The sequence below is a fragment of the Mastigoproctus giganteus genome, chromosome 4 (assembly GCF_048544385.1).
Source record: "Mastigoproctus giganteus isolate SK-2022 chromosome 4, ASM4854438v1, whole genome shotgun sequence".
In the NCBI taxonomy this organism is placed as follows: domain Eukaryota; kingdom Metazoa; phylum Arthropoda; class Arachnida; order Uropygi; family Thelyphonidae; genus Mastigoproctus; species Mastigoproctus giganteus.
In genome coordinates, this window is record NC_143578.1 from 167,656,738 (window position 1) to 167,672,669 (window position 15,932).

The window sequence follows — 15,932 nt, forward strand, 5'->3', positions numbered from 1 at the left end:
TTTTTGCTAAAAAGAAATGATCCTCCTCAGTGCATGCACTGTTGGCGACCATTGTCAGTAAAGCACATACTGATTGAATGTGGCTTGTTTAACACTGCCCGACAGTCTACTTTCAGCTCCATCTCAAACCCTATGTTACTCAGCAGCATTATAGGCAATGACGCAGAACTTTTTGAATTTTTCACTTACTTGAAACGAATTAAAATTTATGATCGATTCTAATTGCTACCATAGCAGGCATCACATGTACCCACATTTATTTTGATAAGCGCAATATGGCTTATGTAGCCCTTGGGCCAGAAACTCTCACAACAACAACAACAACAACTTGGTTTTGGCCCATTGTAGCCTTTGTTGCTGATGAGGCAGTAAAATGGAGCATAACCAACAACCATTGACTGAATTTTTTGAGACCGACTAAAGGGAGACCCCTAAAAATTCCTTCATTATTTACTGGATTCGAACCCGTGTCTTTTTCCACCCGGTGTGTGAAGAACGCCGATTATACCAACTCACGAGGGCGTCAATTATTACATAAATAAATAAATGTACAATTATTACATAAGTAAATAAACGCTCTTCACAGAATTTAATGCCAGCGGTTACACTGCAGTACATGCTGTCGGCTGCTATCATTACAGGAGATTATTAACCTTTCATGACGAGAATGCTTTGGAATTGCTACTGGAGCGGTTATCCTGAAGAGGACACGTTCATAAACCTGCAAACTCGCTTTCGTCCTCAGTTGACTAGGCGTCACTTAGAGCACGTGATGGGAATAATGATCTTTATTTATCTGAGGTTCAAGGTCAGAGAACTTGGAACTGTCTGTTCTGAAATTGAAATTTGTTGGTAAGAAAAGGGAGACACGTGATGTGCGCAGTACATCTTGGAGCACGCCATTCACCTTCTGACTTAATTTTAAGAGGAATTTCATATATTCCGGCTACTCTCAATTCACCGTCAGTGTCTTGGTGAGATTAGAGTGAAGAGCGAAATGAAGGTGCTTTCACTGCTGACCGCGACTGTTTTGATGTTCGGCTTTTTAGGTGTACGTGGATGGAACTTGACGAACTCTGTGCCAAATGTGAATTTAAAAACAGGACATGCCACGAACATTGCTCCTTTGCATAAAGTATTCGAGAAGATAGATCAAACCCTAAAGGGTGCTATAAATGAAATGATAAAGCTAGCCTTACCAGTAGCTATGCGTGCTGCAGAAAACGTGACCATTTCTCCCAAGTGTATGAACAGCCTTCTCAGGCTTATCGCAGCTTTCAAGAAACTGACTCCTTGGGCTTTCCGAAGTAAGTAATTTAAGCTTTCTCGGCTCATTTAATTTAGTAGAGGATTTTATTGTATCTGCGTGGTTTTCTGTATTTATGTCTTGAAAAAGAGGTTTGTTTCTATGAGCATGTACTCCAGAGCAGTGATTCCAAAATATTTTAAATGTTTGGATCCTCTCTTGCAGACTCCACGTGCCGTTAATAGTAGCAATTAAATTTGCTGCGCTAAATGCTATATACTGATAAACGTTAACCAATCAGAAAGCAAAGTAAAAAAAAAAATTGGCGCCCTTCAGAACTCCTGCCTGTAGGCAACGCCTATCAACTTGCAGCAGCCCTTCCTGTGTGTTTCATTGAAATAAATTTGTCACAAGGACCTTATTAAATTAATTACAAATAACAGTCTTCGATTGCGTTTAACTACTTTTTTTAATTCCACATACCATTTTATGTAAGTATGAATGTAGAATAAAATTAACTCTGTATCGCAAGACATTTATCTCGTTAAAATGGGAGCCCAGCTTTCTGATTTTTTTTTGCCAACACTCTGGGAAGTAACTTTTATTCATCAACGACAGTCAATGAAATTCTGAGCTGGGCAGACATGCTTCCAGGACAACTCATGGAGTTTTGTCAATGATATATAGTAACCTTGCCATCACGGATAAGGAGATGGTTATTGCTTTGTATAAGACCATCGTTAACCCGCATCTTGAGTACCGTCCCAGCAGTTCTACATCCTTCCTCACTTTAGAAAGGATGTAGAATGCTGGAACGGGTGCAGAAAAGGGCAACAAGATTGTTCAAGGGAACAAAAGGGTGCTCTTCTCTAGAAGGCCTCAGTTCTGAAAATTGCGGCATCTCGAGACTTGGCCCCGGGTGCCAAGCGAATTCGAGGTCAAGCGTTCAAAGTGCGAATATACAGCGATCTTTCCCAGTGATAAAAATTCATTTTAAGTTATATCGTTCTTTACTGGAAGTTCATTTATAATTTAGTTCTATACTTGAAAAATCACAAGTAAGAACCAGGAAGGAAACTCACCTTTCTTTTTCAATACATATATTTACTCTATTTTACTAACCAACTAACTTATCTAACCGCTTGGCCTCCTTGCGGCACTGCTCCTGCCTCCCCGTGGCGGGGCCGGAAACTTGGGAGGGAAAGTCAACCTCCCAGGGCAAAAAGGAGCCTAACATGGACTACGACAACTACCCAGAGCTTGAGCAGCCTAGGCGCTCATCCAGTACCATCAACAATGCTGATCATGAAATTTCTCACGATGTAACAAAGTCTAAACGACTGCGTACAGACACAGACCAACAGGAATGCCCATCATTCCTTATCTTACATAGTCTGTCGGACAAATCTATGAGCACTCTCTCACCATTTCTTATTCAAAAATGTTTGGAAAATGTGGCGGGCTCTCCCAAAATGGTGAGAAGACTAAGATCTGGAGACCTCTTGGTAGAAACAGCGAGTCGCGCACATTCTGAGAGACTGTTGAAACTAACAGTATTTGGCGGACTACCCATTCAAGTTACCCCTCATGCAACACTAAATACTTCCAAGGGAGTAATTGCAGAGTGGGATCTGATAAATGTAACAGAAGATGAACTGGCCTAAGAACTCAAACATCAGAAAGTGATACAAGCCAAACGCATCATGATCAGGAAAGATGGAGAACTTGTTCCCACCCGCAACATCATCCTGACATTCGGAACACCTATCTTGCCATCCAGTGTCAAAGCCGGCTATCTCAACTGCCGAGTACGACCCTTTATCCCGAATCCTATAAGATGCTACAAGTGCCAAAAATTTGGTCACGCACAAATGGCTTGTCGAGGAGATCCAGTCTGCCCAAACTGTGGATCGAAAGAACATTCGCAAGCAGACTGTGACGCCAAAACACCACACTGTCTGAATTGCAAAGGCGTGCATCCAGCCTACTCCAAGTCATGCGATCTATGGAAAACTGAAAAAAAAATCCAAAAGTACAGGGTAGAACGAAAAGTCACATACCAAGAGGCAAGAAAGCAAATTATGCTTAACGCACCTAAGAACACATATGCAGCAGCAATGCAAAAATACCAAACAACAGCAACACAAACTGAAGTATCAGTTCCCCCAACCATGTCGATTGCAGATTGGGCCCGATCTATACTGTCACCAACAATGAAACAGACTCCAAAAGAGCAAAAGGTAGTAGATAGAGCCAACAACACCCCTGTCACAGTCCCACCTGCAACCCCACATAGACCATCAGATAATTCAAAGTCAAAAACCGACTCAGTTACAAATAGGAAGACAAACAATATTACTTCAGAAAATATGGACACTGATAACAATACTGACCCAAATGAACCTATTCTAGATCTTCATGCAGAAGATGTCTTGGATACCGGACGCCCAACCTTTCCAAGAAAAGAGAAAATGAAACTCGATCGCCACAAACAGCCTGGGAATAAAAAAGACTCAGAATCCACCTCAAGTAACAAAACCAAATAATGCACCAAATCATACAGTGGAACTGTAGAGGAATTCGCAGTAACATTGATGATATCCACGAGTTAATTGATCGTTACCATCCCGTAGGCATCTGCCTACAAGAGACAAATTTAACACGACATGTATCACTCTCAGTTAAGAATTATGCACTCTTCAGAAAAGATAGAACTGCTACAAATAATGCTCACGGAGGGGTAGCCATACTCATAGACTCACGAGTACCTTGCAGATTAATTCCTTTACAAACCTCCATCGAAGCTGTTGCAACACGTATTGTGATTGGTATTACTTTGACAATTGTTTCCATCTACCTTTCGCCCAATCACTCCTATACTATCCATGAACTGGAAGATCTTATTCAGCAGTTGCCAACCCCTATCTGTTTATTGGGTGACTTCAATGGACACCATCCATTGTGGGGTTCTCCCAATGCAGATAGACGAGGACAACTTATCGAACAGCTTGCTGACAGACAAAATCTGATTATACTAAATACTGGCTTGCCAACTTACATCCATCTCTCTACGGGTACAACTTCTGCAATAGACCTTTCGATATGCTCTCCGATCCTCTTCCCTAGTATTGAGTGGACGGCCCTCGACAACCCGCTAAATAGTGATCACTTTCCGCTAATATGTAAAATTCAAACAGGACATTCCATAATTTCCCAAAACTATGTAAAATGGAAATTTCACAGAGCAGATTGGGCAAAATTCACTTCCCGAGTGTCCTTTGATGAACAGATCATCGAAAGCTGTCCTATTGACACAGCTACCGATCACATCACGAGACAAATACTGGCTGCTGCATGCACTGCGATTCCACAATCACAGTCAACAACCCATAGAACCATAAACTATTGGTGGAACGAAGAGTGCAAAGGTGCAAAAAAAGAAAAAAACCGAGCATGGAATCTGTTTCGAAAATATCCCACCACCGCCAATCTTATAAACTACAAGAGACTCAGAGCCAAGGCCCGTCACATTAGGAAGAAAGCTAAAAGAGAATCTTGGATTCGATTTGCGAGCTCGATTAATAAGAATACTGATTCAAGAATAATATGGCGGAAAATAAAACAACTAAGTGGCAAAGTTCCCCAATTATCCTCTCCAATTCTGAACTGGAATGGACAGGATCTTTCTTCTCCTACAGATATAGCCAATGCCCTAGGGACTGTTTTTTCACAGCTATCTGCCTCAACAGCATATGATCTATCATTCCAGAAGATCAAAGCATTAGCTGAAAAGTCCAAACTGAACTTCAGATCTACGAGTAAATGTACTTTACCTTATAATCAGCCGCTTACAATGCTTGAACTTCAAGAAGCCATATCTAGCTCAAAACACAGTGCTGCAGGCCCCGACGGGATATACTACATTATGCTCCAACACTTAAATAAAGAATCGGTCTGTTCACTGCTCATTTTTTTCAATCGCATCTTTCTTGAACATTGTTTCCCCAGTTCCTGGCACCACTCCTATATAATAGCAATTCCGAAACCAGGAAAAGATCATTCCATTCCTGAAAACTATAGACCTATTTCTCTCACCAGCTGCTTAAGCAAAACCCTGGAAAAAATAATTCACCGTCGACTTACTTGGTTTCTCGACTCTAAAAATATAATTTCTGACAATCAATTTGGATTCAGGAAAAATCGATCAGCCCTGGATCTCATGGTCAAAGCGGAAACAAACATCAGGAATGCATTCATTCGAAATGAGCATCTCGTCATGGTATGCCTTGATGTAGAAAAAGCCTTCGACACCACATGGCGTTTTGGTATCCTAAGAGATCTGCATTCCCTTGACCTGAGAGGCCACTTACCGTACTTCATATTGAATTTCCTTCAGCACAGATCTTTTCAAGTCCGATACCGACAAGTTCTCTCTCAAACATATATACAAGAAGAAGGGGTCCCACAAGGCTCTGTGCTCAGCGCCACCTTATTCGCAATAAGAATAAACCATATGACTAAATATATGCCCAGCACTGTGAATTCATACCTCTATGCAGATGATCTCACTTTTTCTTGCAGTTCTCAAAACATGACTTTCATTGAGCGGCAGCTCCAAATTTCAATTAATAATATTCAGTTATGGATGGCACAGAATGGGTATAGACTCTCTTGTTCAAAATCGAAAGTAGTTCACTTTTGCAACAAAAGGAAGATGCATCCAGATCCAGAAGTGCACTTAACAAATCAACCTATCTCAGTTGTGAGCAGCATTCGTCTGCTTGGTCTGACTTTTGATAGTAAGTTGAACTTCATAGAGCACGTTAAACATCTAAAGACGTCTTGCTTGAAAAAAATGAACGTACTTAGAGTCATTTCTTCCACATCATGGGGTGCAGATCGGTACACGTTACTGCATTTGTATAGAGCCCTAATCAGATCTCGCCTTGATTATGGTGCCCCGGTGTATGATTCTGCTAGAGGAAGCGTACTAGCGCGACTTGCACCAATTCAACACTCTGCCCTGAGGATTTCTACAGGCGCTTATAGAACTTCACCAGTCCAAAGTCTTTATATTGATGCTCATGAACTTCCTCTAACCCTCAGGAGAAAGATGTTAATTCTTAACTATACAACTAAAATCCAAAGTCTACCTACCCATCCCATTAGGCCGATACTTAACGACCCACAGTTCACAACATTCTATAGAAATAAACCAAGAGCAATTCAACCTTTTGCTCTCAGAGCTCAAGCACTATCAGAAACCTGGAATATAGATCCCGATAAAGTTCTACAAGATTTAAGCAGTACGGATCCCCCATGGAGGTGTATTATGCCACTCTGTGACAATTATTTTCTAAACTGGGGAAAACACTCTCTTGCAAATGTTAATATACAACAACTCCATATAGCCCATACACAAAATTATCTGCAATTTTCAAAAATATATACTGACGGATCAAAATCTGAGAGTGGAGTGGGTGCATCAGCCGTTTTCCCTCATAAAACCTTCTCTGTATCACTTCCCAATGAATGCAGCAGCTATACAGCTGAATTATACGCCATCAAAATTGCAGTGGAAAATATCCTCCATCTGACCATCCATAAAAGCATGATATATACAGACTCCCAAAGTGCGATTATAGCTTTACAGAACAATTCTCCTAAAACACATCCTTTAATAAAGCTCATAAAATCCAAACTGATGCATCTTCAAGAACTCCAACGAGTGGTCATTTTCTGTTGGATCCCAGGCCATGCTGGGATACAAGGAAACGAACGTGCAGACTATGCCGCTAAACATCCATCCGACAGTGAATTATCACAGCATTACGTCCCATATCTTGACTACAAAAGTAACATTCGAAGAATGTGTAAAGAACAATGGAGAATTCAATGGCAAGCCCAAACGCACAATAAACTCCGCCAAATAAAACCTGAACCGCAATCGTGGACCTCCAGTTTCCGTATGAACAGGAGGGAGGAAGTAATTTTAACTAGAGCGCGAATTGGCCATAGTCACCTTACCCACCTTTATCTCCTCACAGGTAATGATCCTCCACAATGCACACAGTGCAACTGTCTACTCACAATAAAGCATATTCTTATTGAGTGTACTTTATACACCACTGCCCGCCAAGTCTCTTTTAGCTTTCTGCCAAACCTTAAAGAACCTTTGACACTTTGCCACATCATAGGTAACGACGCTAATCTACTGGAGTTCTTTCATTTCACAAAAAATATCGAATTATATGATCGTTTTTGAGTAATGCCATCACAATCACCATGCATATGTAACATTTATAACGGTGATAGGTGCAATATGGCCTAAGCAGCCCTTGCACCAAAAAACAACAACAACAACAACAACAATCTCGAGACTTGGCACCTGCGGGGAGATCTGATTGAGGTGTTTAAAGCCTTGAATGGTGGTTTGAGTAAGCTGACTGTTAATGGTATTCTTCCACATGCTGAGACTGCACTATACTTCACTCATGAGGTCGCATAAATTCAAGTTGAAGAAGGTTGGTTGTGGGATATATACTGGTGTGCAAAACTTAAAGACCAACACTATTTCTAAAGGTTACAACCACAAAATCTTTACTTAAGGTACTCTTTACTGATGAGAGTAGATTCAGTCTCACCAGCGATTCTGGACGTCAGATAATCTGGCGACAGGTTGGCACACGGTATCACCCCGCAAACATCACTTAAAGGGATCGATATGAGGGCCGAGGTGTTCTCGTCTGAGGAGGCGTTATCTTGGATTGATGTACACAACTCCAGATACTGGAAGGCGGTACTGTAATCGGTGTACTGAGGTAATCCTTCCCCATATGCGTCTGTTCCGAGCTGCCATTGGCCCTGAGTTCATGTTTATGGATGATAACGCCGCACCACACCATCGCACTGCAGTTATTGATATGCTTTTGGAAAGTGACGTCATTGTTCGTATGCATTGGCCTGCCCGTTCCATCGATCTACATCCCATCGACCACATATGGAACGCTCTGGGAAAACGCCTTGCAGCACGTTCACACACACCAGAAAATGTTCACCAGCTGAAGATAGCGCTGACAAAGGAATGGACGATGTTACCGCAAGAACATATCAACCACACTGTTCTAAGTAAGGACAGGCGGTGCAAAGCCTGCATCGACATTAGGGGTGGTCATATCTCCTACTGAGGACCACCTCTTCCCTTTGTTCCATCTTTGGTAGTGATACATCTGTATCATGGCAGCCAGTCCTATGTTGCCAGTTTTGAATAAAGTCGCTCTGTACCGTTTTGTTTCGGTGGTTATGTCGGTGTTGTTTCCTTCATGATTTCTATACCTCACGAGGTTCCTTTGATGTGCTTTTGCCATATCCACGCCACTCCTATGAGAAGCTACAGGTGAAAATCTGACTGGTCCTTAAATTTTGCACACCACTGTATGGAAGTTCGCCTTCAGCCAGCGGGTGATTGGTTGCTGGAACAGTCTTTCATATGTTGTTGTGGAAGTGGATGGGTTAAATAAATTCAAGGGAGAAATAGACAAATTCTTGGATGGTACCAACGGGTTAACTTTCTTTTTTTTTTGCTGATGCTATATAAGCTTGCTTTCTTGCATCACTTGCCATTACTACTACCACAACTAGTTTTATTTCTGTGTAACCTCCACCCTGAGCCTGAATTACGACTTGGACAAAGCACCATTCCAATTGTATCAGAGGCGAAATTCCTGGGACTCATTTTTGACAAAAAGCTGACATTTGTCCAACACATTCGTCAGCTTCGCACAAAGTGCACGAGAGGGCTTAACATCCTCCGCTCTCTCTCTTCTACCTCTTGGGGTGCAGAACGGTGCACTCTTCTACGTCTGTACCGTGCACTTGTACGCTCAAAATTAGATTATGGGTCTCAGGTATATGCATCTGCCAGAAATAGCGCTGTTCGTTGGCTTTACCCCATCCATCATCAAGCCATTCGTATTGCTACTGGTGCATTCAGAACATCACCTGTCCAAAGTCTGTATGTCGAAGCAAACGAACCATCCTTGTCGCTTCGACGAATGCAGTTGTTCTACAATATGCCTTCAAGCTGAAGTCCCTGCCGGACCATCCCACGTGGACATCCGTTTTCGAGCCACGATGGGAAAATCTCTACAACACACGAAGGGTCCGCTAATCGCCCATTCGGCATTCGTGTTCAAGAGCTACTCAATGAGCTTAACATCTCGGTAGACAAGGTCGCTCGATCACCAAAGGAACCCATTCCACCCTGGCATGCACAAACACCAGCATGTGACTTCTCGCCCAAGATTGCGACGAAGTCGAATACTCCAATTTCAGTCTACCTCCAGCTCTATTCACAACACCGTGCAGAACATTCTGACTTCTTGCCAGTTTACACAGACGGCTCGAAGTCAGAATCGTATGTGGGATCTGCTGCTGTCTTTCCAAATAATACCATATCAGAGCAGATACCCCTTGACTGCAGCATTTACACTGCAGAGCTGCATGCCATAGAGTTAGCTCTAGATCACATAAGAAAACACCGTTACCCACGGTGTATTATATATGCCGACTCAATGAGTGCACTACAGGCTTTATCAGCGATGTCACACACTAATCATCCAACCGATAATATACAGCCTCTATGAAAGTGGATTCGATATCCGCTTCTGCTGGATCCCCAGTCACATCGGGATTAGAGAAAATGATTTGGCTGACACTGCAGCCAAATCAGCAGCCCTGACGGATAATCTTGACCTATTAGTCCCCTATACAGACTACAGGCGAGTGATCCGTAGTAACCTACAATCTCAGTGGCAAGATTCGTGGCATCGACTGATTACTACAAACAAACTATGTCGAATTAAGCCTGTGATCCATCCTTGGCGGTCCAGCTTACGCAGGGATCGCAAAGAGGAAGTTGTTCTTGCTCGGCTCCGCATAGGACACTGTCATCTAACACACTCCTTTTTGCTGAGGGCTGATGACCCTCCTATGTGCGAGCAGTGCGACACCATTTTATCCGTTAAACATATTTTATGTGACAGTACCAATTTTAGAAATGCTCGTTTTACCGCTTTTAACCATCTGACTGAGCCGTATACACTCAGTCAGATTTTATCCGACAATGACAATGTGTCTGCTATTTTTAGTTTCCTAAAAACAGTAAACCTTTTTACTCATATTTAAAAAAAATCTTATTATTTTAAGATTTACTACTGTTACTTTTTTACAGATATTTGTCTTTTACAGTTTATAATTGTTTTATACTCTGACATAGTGACCTAATTCATTAGGTCACTGAAAGTTTTACTAATTGTTTTGGCGCATTATAGCCTAAGTTGCTGATGCGCCAATAAAACTCAACTAACCAACCAATCAACCAACCTCCCAATGGCAAGATTCTTGGCACGGACAGGCCAGAAATAAATTACATCGCATTAAGCCTGTAATAGCGCAATGGCAGTCCAGTCTAGGCAGGGACCGAAGAGAGCAAGTTGTTCTTGCTCGGCTCCGCATAGGTCATAGTCATCTAACGCATTCCTACTTGCTGAGGGCGGATGACCCACCTATGTGCGAGATATGTAAAGTTATTTTAACCATCCGTCACATTTTTGTAGAATGTCCTGTTTTTATTGAAGCACGACGCTTGTGTTTTACTGATTTTAATAATTTGACTGAGCCATTAACACTCAGTCAGATAATAGGTGACAGAGACAATATGTCTGACGTTTTTAACTTTTTACAGTTTCTTAATGTTTATACAAAGATCTAAGTTTTATGCTCTAACTTTTATACCTTTTTAAACATAATAATTAATTGTTTGACGTGGTAGCCTTTGCTACCAAAACGTTTAATAACATTTTAAATTTGCCTTGGCGCATTATGGCCTTAGCTGCCAATGCGCCATTAAAAACCAAACCAAACCCAGTTAATCTTCTGCAACGTGTTCAATCAGTTTCTGCTGGATACCTGGTCATTCTGGCATTCCAGGAAATGAAAGTGCTGACTTTTCTGCTAAACATCCTCAACCCTCTCTCTCACAACATCTCAAGTTCCTTACAGCGTCTATAAGCCTATCATTCGCAAAGCATGCTACGACAAATGGTCACAGATATGGAAAAGTAACACCAACAATAAATTTTACCAGATAAAACAAGATCCAAATCCAAAACTCTAGCTTCCGACCAAACAGAAGAGAGGAAGTGGTATTGGCACATCTCAGAATTGTACACACTCATCGTAAACACATATTTTCCTGCTATTGCGAGAAAATGCACCTCGGTGTTCATCCCTGTCAGACGCAATTTACGGTCCGTCATTTTCTGGTTGATTGTCCCTTACATTCAAGTAACCGCTCTAACACTTTCAAATCTCTCTCCACATTGAAAAACTCTCATGATTTATCGCACTTCATAGGAAATGAAGCAAACGTAGAAGAAATTTTGATGATCCTAAAATATATTGACCTGTACAGGAGCATATAATTTAACATCTATAACTATATGTTGCCTGTAAATAAACAGGAACAGATACAATTTGGCCTCAGTAGCCCTTATGTTGTTAAGCGCTATTACAACAACTCATGGGACTCAAGTTCCGTCCATTGGTCGATGTTCAAAAGGATGGGGTTCAATCACTGCCAAGGTGGACTCCGTCCATAGTCGGCATGCAGGAGATCAGGATATTCAGCCAGATGTGGGTGTTGGTTCGATTGCTGTCCGTGCAATGTCATTTGCTGGGGTTCTCACATGGGATCGATGTGCCATCTATGGCTCAAAATTGGAAGAGTGGAGTTTAGATACAGCTGGTGAATGGTCCAGTTTTTTCTTGGTGCGTCATGTTATTGTGATTGTTGTGAGGTTGGGAATGCTCTCCAATTATTATTTATGTGACATACATTCGTTTTGAGATTTGTTTTGGATTATTGACTTCTCTTTGCTCAGTTTATGGACTACCACTACGTCCGTCAGGATTCAGGTGCAGTGAGTATGGAAAGCCTTAGTTATCCAGGTTGTTCTGGGTTTTCCGGCGGACGTTTTCATGGCGTCTTGCAAAGGTGGTTCAGACTTGCAATGAAGTGGGTGCATCAGTTCTGCTCTCTATTAGTGCTCATTCCATAACACTTTCCATCGAACGTAGCAGTTTGCTCTAGAAAATGTCTTCCATATATCGACTGAAATGAGTGTAATATACATTGTCCAGTCAAAACATTGACCACTCTCCCGTGTTTCAGCAATCAACCGTTCCTACCTTCCTAGTGGCACGCGAGTGTCGGTGAGAATCTGTAAATGTGATACTCTAGGTTCATAGTATGCGGTCCATGAAGTATTTGATCGACATGGGCCAGGTATATGATCTGACGGGCTTAAAGGGTTAATTATCGGTTACTAGTTGAAGGACGGCAATATTACGGAAACTGCGAATATTGTGGAATATTCTAGGAGTGCTATACTAAGGTGTTCCAAGAGTGGACGGATAGTGGACAGAGCAGACCTCTGTCTGCTATCGATGGTGAACATTCATTTGATAAACATAAGCTGTACCGCCTTGTGTGAGCCGATAGACGGAAAACGGTGGAACTTCTGACCATGGACTTTAACTACGATACGATTCGCGGTGTTCGCAAGGTCCAACGAGGGCCTTCGGAGTAGATGTGCCCTGTAAAGACATCCATACTTATAGCAACCCATCACTAACGGCACCTAAAGTTTTCATCCTACAGGCATCACTGGACCATTGGCGACTAGAAAAAAGTTGCCTTTTCTGATGAATCAATATTCCTGCTAGATAGAGGATCGGAAGTTGTCTGCGGCTGGAAAATATCTCGTACAGTGGTATGTGACCTATAAAAGAGCACTTATATAGGTCACATACCACTGTACGAGATATGCTCTTATATAGGTCACATACCGCGGTATGTGACCTATATAAGATCATTTATTAAAGAGCACTCTTCAGGGCAGACAAATTGCGGTGACAAACGAAAACATGTGCGCAACGTATGAGGTTGATAAAGGTGTCCCACAAGGCGGAGTCTTGCCTGCCACAATTTTGCTCTTCGTCTTTACCGAGCACTTGTCCGTTCCAAACTCGACTATGGGTCTCAGGTTTATGGTTCTGCTAGAGATAGTGCACTTCGGTGGTTAGATCCAATCCACCATCAAGCCATCCGGACAGCCACTGGAGCATTTCGCACATCTCCTGTCCAAAGCCTTTACGTTGAAGCAAATGAACCATCTCTGTCTCTTCGACGTAAGCAGTTGTCCTTACAGTACGCCTTCAAATTAAAATCCCTGCCCGATCATCCCACGTGGCCATCCGTTTTTGAGCCGCGCTGGGAAAACCTGTACAACACCCGTCGGACTGCCAACAAACCTTTTGGTATTCGCATTCAAGGGCTGTTGAATGAGCTAAACTAGACGGTAGACAACGTTGCCCAGTCACCAAGGCAATTCTTTCCACCCTGGCATGCTTATTTTCCAACTTGCGACTTCTCCCTTAAGATCTGGGAGAAGGCTACTACACCGCCATCTGTCTACCAGCAACTCTTTGCATCACATAGAGAGCAGTATTCTGACTTTCTGCCAATCTATACAGATGGCTCAAAGTTAGAATGTCATGTGGGATCTGCTGTTGTGTTCCCTCACAAAACATTATCCTATAAGATCCCACAAGAAACTAGCATTTATACTGCAGAGTTGCATGCAATACAAACAGCCCTAGATCACATTAAAAATCGCGACTACCAGAGGTATATAATTTATTGTAATTCATCGAGCGTGTTACAGGCTCTGGTATCGGTGAGTTTTAACCCTCATCCGATCCTGTCCAGGTTCCGGCAGATTCTTTTTTCTCTCAAGAAATTAGAATTCGATATTCGTTTTTGCTGGATCCCAAGCCACTTTGGGATCCGGGGAAATGAATCGGCTGATGCCGCTGCCAAATCAGCCATTTCCCTGGATAATTATTGCCTGTCAGTCCCCTATACAGACTACAGGCAAATAATACGTTCTAAACTACTTTCCCAATGGCAAGATTTTTGGCATGGATAGGCCACAAATAAATTACATCACATCAAGCCTGTAATTATGCAATGGCATAATTACAGGCATAATAAATACTACGCAGGGTCCGAAGAGAGGAAGTTGTTCTTGTTCGGCTCCGCATAGGTCAGAGTCATCTAACCCATTCCTACTTGCTGAGGGCGGATGACCCACCTATGTGCGAGATGTGCAATGTTATTTTAACCGTCCGTCATATTTTAATAGAATGTCCTGTTTATATAGAAGCACGACACCTGTATTTTACCGCTTTTAATAATTTGACTGAGCCATTTACACTCAGTCAGATAATAGGTGACAGAGACAATATGTCTGACGTTTTTAACTTTTTACAATTTATTAATTTTTATTCAAAGATTTAAGTTTTATGCTTTTACTTTTATACCTTTTTAACATAATAATTATTTGTTTTACGTGGTAGCCTTGGCTACCAAAATGTTTAATAGCATTTTAAACCTGACTTGGCGCATTATGGCCTTAGCTGCCAATGCGCCATTAAAACCAAACCAAACAAACAGAAAGCCACAATTTTGCCATCGCCCTCGAACCCTTCTTAGCCCAGAACAAGAAGCACTTCATCACATACGCCGATGATATAAATTTTTTTATTGCCTCAGCAGATCAGAAATCAGCTGAATACCACAACCAAGTGGCTAATACTAAAATAAAAGAACTTCAAGAGTACTTAGATTGTATCGGGCTGCAATTGAATGAAAACAAGACGGCACAAATGACTTTCACAAATAAAATAAAGCCAAACAAAATGGAAATATTTGTGAACGGCATCCTCTTCCAAAAGGCGCAGTCACACGTTGACCTTGGGCTCAAGTGGGACGTAGGCTTGACCCACACGCACTTCGCATACATCCATAACAAAACATACGCGGCGCTTTGGGCAACCAGGCAGGAGCTCGCCGGTATTAGAGATCCCTGTCTGATAAAGCAATACAGCAACAGATGTGTTACTCCTATTTCCCTATACGCGGCACAAATCTGGTCTTCAGCTCCCGAAAGCAGTATCAAAGCCTTTCTAGGACTCGAATACTGGCTCTTGAGATGGCTGAACAGAATTTCAGCTAAGCCTTTTACCATCTCAAGAGCTATACTATACTCCAATTTAGAGGTCACACCTTGGAGACAAATAATCACGTCAAGAAACATAATGACCCTCGCTCAGCTTTTAACCGGACGGCTGGATGCACCGAAAGCCCGAGAGTGGATAATAATACCAGGCGAAAATCCAGGACGAGTTGCAGAGAAGGAACCGCAACTCAAAGCGGCATTTACGCAGTTGGATAGCCTCGGAAGATTCTTTCCAGCAAATACCATCCAGCTTTTCAACAACCTCAATATCAATCCTGAAAAGCTCTGCAATTGGAAATCCTACAGAAAGGAAGTTCTCAGAAACTCTTACTTGAAAATACTGTACAGATGTAAGGATACAGTTTCCGCACCTTTTTTTTCGGCCAGGCACGAGCCACTGGGTTTTAGGAAACCCGACCTCATCAAGAAATAGGTGTCAGGATTGTCCTACCTACTCCACTCTAACTCCACAGAAGAAGACGACTGCTGGAAAATTGAACTGTCAATTTTTTATTTTACTGTATCGCGGTCATTCCTGTTGT

At 42.1% G+C, this 15,932-nt stretch overlaps 1 protein-coding gene across 1 annotated transcript in view; it reads left to right on the forward strand.

Annotated features, from left to right (window-relative positions):
• The first annotated feature begins 997 nt into the window (after positions 1 to 997).
• Positions 998 to 15,932, forward strand: part of LOC150087177 (uncharacterized) — an 82,843-nt gene continuing 67,908 nt past the window's right edge. The window contains exon 1 of the mRNA XM_090372394.1: positions 998 to 1,307. Within this exon, the coding sequence (XP_090228520.1) occupies positions 998 to 1,307 (310 nt within the window). The remainder of the gene's footprint in view (positions 1,308 to 15,932) is intronic.